Below are 5,154 nucleotides of genomic sequence, written 5' to 3'. Positions count from 1 at the left end.
ATGATTATGATGACATTTCTTACAGGTCCCATCGAGACTCGAACTCGTGATCTCCTGCTTACTAGGCAGGCGTTTTCCATCTAAGCCATAGGACCACAAAACGGCTTCATAAGACAACAATTTCAAAAGTGGTCATGACGTCACAATTGCAGTTTTACAATTGATTATGTTAGGTTCTTTACTTGGATGTATTAACGACTATGTCAGTACCCGTACAGTTACAAGAGAGTGGGCTCGTCGTGACATAAGGGACAAAGTCGACTTGGGAGTAAGGGCAAAGCCGGGGTGTAGGGAAGCCTCTGCTGGATCTGTCAACTCCTCTGTTCTAACAAAAATGTACATTTTTCAACACATAGTCATTTAGATAGTTGGGTAATTTGCATGCTCTAGTTGAACGTCGCGGTGGGGGTGACAAAACTGCCGGTTGTTTCTCCATAACTTCTGCTTCGGTTGGAACTGCAGGCAGATCCTTTGGTCCCGCCGTCGCTTGGCTTGGTGTAGGGGAGGCCATTGGTGGTTGATTCTCCGTCGCGATTCCGGTTGTCACCACAAGTTGATCTCTCGATTCCGACTCCACTTGGGGTAGCATCACGTGACCTGTTTCTTCCGGTTCGGTTCTTCCTCTCGGCAGTAATTGGCTGCAATGACGCTTCATGATTTGATTTCCAATCTGTACTTCATACAAAAAACTTCCGATACGATGGTTAACTACTCCTTCCAGCCATTTATTCTTTCCGGGACGGAAATCCCTCACCATCACCTTCTCTCCTGCCTGGAACTCCGCTTCGATCTTCTCCTTTTTCTTTAGGACGGTTGGCTGAAACAAATCAAATTTTCCACGATTTTGTCTACCCAATAGTACTTCCGCAGGAGTTTTTCCAGTAGATTTATGCGGTGTGTTTCGGTAAGAGGTCAAAAAGCGCTGGAGTTTGTCGTCGAATGTTCCGGGCTGATCTCTCATCTTGTGTAAGGCCTTTTTCACCGACTGAACCGCCCGTTCTGCCAGTCCGTTCGTCTGAGGGTGATATGGTGCTCCTCTATGATGAACAATACCGTTTACTAACATGAAACGTTTGAATTCTTCCGATGTAAACTGTGGTCCGTTGTCTGATACCAATTCGCTGGGGAGTCCAAAACGGGCAAAAATAGTTTTAAGTGTCGATATTGTAGTATCCGAGGTAATCCTATTCAACCGGAAAATCTCTGGCCATTTGGAAGTGGCATCCATTAACACAAAAAGATATTGACCACTCGGCAACGGACCTGCAAAATCCACATGGAGGCGTGACCATGGCTGATCGGGAACTGGCCATGCAGCTTCTTTTCTTCTCTTTGGATTATTTCTGGTTTGAAGGCAAGGTAAACATGACGTGGCCATTTCTGTCAGCTGACTGTCTAATCCTGGCCACCATAGAAAACTTCTTGCTACAGCCTTCATTCTCACGATCCCTGCATGCTCTTCATGTAATAGTGATAGCACCTGCGGCTGCAGTGTTTTTGGGATGACCACTCTGTTTCCCCATAAGATCAGCCCATCCTTGATGGATAATTCCGTTCTTTTCCTATAGAAGGTGGCTAATGTTGAAGAGACTTTATCCGAAAATCGCCATCCGTCTCGTAATCTGGTGGACACCTCCTGTAGTAGTGAATCTAATTTGGTGGATTCCCGTACGTCCTTGGTTACCAATGCTGTTCCAAACAGCTCCGGCCGGGAATGACTTAATTCTGGTAGCTGCCCCACTGTTTCCGATGGATCTTCTAAGGGAAACCGGGATAATGCATCTGCGTTTCCATGCTCGGCGGTTTTTCGAAACTCCAATTCGTAGGAGTATGCGGCCAATATGAGCGCCCAACGTTGCATCCTAGCAGCAGCCAGTGGTGGAATTCCTTTCTTTGGACCTAAAATGGCTAGTAGAGGCTTGTGGTCAGTAATTAAAGTAAATTTGCGCCCATATAAATACGAGTGAAATCTTTTAACACCGAAGATAATAGACAACGCTTCTTTGTCCAGCTGAGAATAATTTTTTTCAGATGCTGATAAGCTCTTGGAGGCGTACGAAATAGGTCGTTCGGATCCGTCTGGTAAGATGTGAGACAATACCGCTGCGACTCCAAAAGGTGATGCATCGCAGGCTAGTTTCAGAATCCATTTCGGGTTGTAGTTGCATAATACTTCTGCTGAGCTTAACAGCTGTTTGATTTCCAGCCAGGCGTCTTGCTGTTCCGTCTCCCATCTCCAAGGCTTCTCCTTCTTTAACAGCTCGTTTAACGGGGCTGACACATGAGCCAATTTCGGGATGAACTTTCCATAATAGTTGACCAATCCTAAATATGCCCGCAGAGAAGTAAGGTTATGAGGCTTTTCGGAGTCTTGCACAGCTTTGATCTTTTCTGGTGATGTTTTAAGTCCGTCCTTGGATACAATGAATCCTAAATAGGGTATCTCCGGCACTCCAAAACTGCACTTTTCCAGTTGAAGCCGAACCCCTGCTTCTTGTAGTTTCTGCAATACTATCTCCACTCGCGTCCAATGTTCTTTTTCTGTGCGGCCTGCAATTAGGATGTCATCTAAATAGCACTTTACCCATGGCGTGTCTTGAAATAGATCGTCCATCACTCGTTGAAATTTTCCTGGTGCGGAAGCAATGCCAAACGGCATTCGGGTGTACTGGAACAGGCCTTCAGGTGTGTTGATTGTACACAGTTCTTGCGAAAATTCATCCAACTCCAACTGGTTGTAGGCCTGCGACAAATCTAGTTTCGTGAATAATACACCACCTTCCAGCGTTGCAAAAATATCTTCTGGGAGTGGCAACGGATGCTGATCAACGATTAAAAATGGGTTTACAGTTACCTTGTAGTCTCCGCACACTCTTATGTCACCATTTGCTTTAGGCACGACTACAATGGGAGCTCCCCAGTTGCTATGGCGGACTCTTTTCAATACTTTTGCTTCAGTCAGCTTGATCAGTGCTGCCTTAACCTTGGCTCTTAAGGCGTAAGGAATGGGGCGAGCCCGATGAAATCTAGGCACTGCTTCCGCCTTAAGATCTAGATGCACTGGCGGTCCTCGAATTTTTCCAAGCTTTGTTGAAAACAAATCTGTAAATTTCTTTTGGAAACAGTCAGGTAACATATTAGAACGTGGTATGGTACTAGGATGGTTAGTCAGCTGCAGTATTTGGTTCCAATCGAGTCTCATCGCGCGAAGCCAGTTTCTGCCACACAGTGGTGGCCCATTGCCTCCGGCGACAAGGATTGGTAGCTGTTTACTCTGTTCCTGTACCGATACTTCTGCCACGAATTTTCCTTTTATGTCCACTGGTTGGCCAGTGTATGTCCGTAAACGCACCTGCGTGTCTTCCAATTTCGGGCTACCATGGTTTCTCCATTCCTTTTCTGAAAATATGGTGAAGCCGGCTCCCGTGTCTATCTCCATGGTCACCTTTCTTCCATCTATATCCAGAGTTGTCACCAACGGTTTTGTGGACCTGTTCGGATCTGGCAGATAGAAAAAATTAAAATCTGTGTCAGGATCAAAATCTTCCAATCCCTCGGCGTCTTCGGTATTATCTGCAAAGTTTAATCGATTTTTCTTTGTGCTGTCTTTCTTCTTGGGGATTGCTGCCTTTTCTTCTCTGGACTTTTCTGACTCTCGACTTTTCTTCTTTTGCTTCTCTGGGCAGCAAGCTGCCCGGTGTCCTTCTTTCTTGCAGTAGAAACACTCTTGCGTTTTGAAATAACACCCTGCCGGATTATGAGGTTCACCACACCTCCAGCATCCCGTAGTACGAGTTCTTAAAACGTTGATTGGTTCTTCTTGTCTAAGTTGTTTGGCTTGCTGGGTTGCGGATTCCATGCTGACAGCCATCTTGAATGCAGAGTCCAACGTCAAGGCCGATTCGGCCAACAGCTTCGTTTGAATCCGTTGATCTTGCAGGCCTATCACGAAAGCATCTCTTAAGGCTGAATTAAGAAAGTCTCCAAAAGAACAATCCTTGGCGAGGTTTCGTAGCGATGCCATAAAACTTGCTATGGTTTCTTCTGGTTTTTGCTTATGTTGAAAAAAACGAAAACGCTCTGCAATCTCCACCTTTGTAGGAACAAAATGCTCTCTTAACTTTGTACAAATCATATCATGTGTTACCGTTGCAGCCGTGGGGTCTGTGGGACTAAATAAATCCCATATCAAATCACAAATTTCGGCTCCCAGCACAGTCAACAAATAAGCCTTCTTCTTGACATCTTTGGTAATACTGTTAACAATAAAGAACTGTTGAAGTCTTTTTTCGTATACCTGCCACTTGCCCGTCTCAGTGTTGAACGGCTCCAATGTTCCAATCACGTTAGTCGCCATTGGTGGTGGAATTACAGGATCGGCCACTGCTTCTTCTGTGGATCTTGCTGTCTGCTCTTGAATGCTGTCTGTCACAAAAGGGATACTTCCCTCTTCTTCTTGTTGACTCTCTATATCTTGCTCTTGTCCAATTTGGGATTCCACCAGTCTACCTCTACCTCTTGATTTACCACGGTTCATAACCGCAAATAACCAACATAAATAACCAGAATGATAACTTATAACACTTACGTAAAGTCACTCCTTCACTACCAACACGTGGTTTCTTATCTTAAATCCTCGTCGCCAGTTGTTAGGTTCTTTACTTGGATGTATTAACGACTATGTCAGTACCCGTACAGTTACAAGAGAGTAGGCTCGTCGTGACATAAGGGACAAAGTCGACTTGGGAGTAAGGGCAAAGCCGGGGTGTAGGGAAGCCTCTGCTGGATCTGTCAGATTACTTCTATTTAAAAGTTCCCAACTGTTCCACAGCACAAAGAACAATTTACAGAAAAATCAACGAGATTTTCAACGATACTACGAGTCCTGGTCTCTTACTAGGAAGAGCAGATCCATGCTGCACAATTAGTTATTATGATTTGGTGTTTAAATTTTAGCATGGAAAATACCTTTGGAATTGTGCCCGAGTAGGCAGTCAAAATTAGACTACCAAGAAAATAATCATTATAACTAGCAATTTAACGGTATTCTGCGCTAAAATAGAACTTATTTTAACGATTCTATCAGTTCTTTTTCTGAATTCTAAGAGACACGGGATGATTATGATGACATTTCTTACAGGTCCCAACGAGACT

General features: G+C 44.6%; 1 protein-coding gene across 1 annotated transcript; it reads right to left on the bottom strand.

The window, feature by feature from the left end:
• Nucleotides 1-325: 325 nt before the first annotated feature.
• Nucleotides 326-4,537, bottom strand: LOC124345586 (uncharacterized protein K02A2.6-like). The gene has a single exon (XM_046798319.1). The coding sequence runs from the start codon at nucleotides 4,535-4,537 to the stop codon at nucleotides 326-328; it is 4,212 nt and encodes a 1,403-aa protein (XP_046654275.1).
• Nucleotides 4,538-5,154: the final 617 nt, after the last annotated feature.

This window comes from Daphnia pulicaria, chromosome 1 (assembly GCF_021234035.1).
Source record: "Daphnia pulicaria isolate SC F1-1A chromosome 1, SC_F0-13Bv2, whole genome shotgun sequence".
Lineage (NCBI taxonomy): Eukaryota > Metazoa > Arthropoda > Branchiopoda > Diplostraca > Daphniidae > Daphnia > Daphnia pulicaria.
Note: the sequence above shows the minus strand (reverse complement) of the source record. Positions and strands in the feature narration are given on the sequence as shown.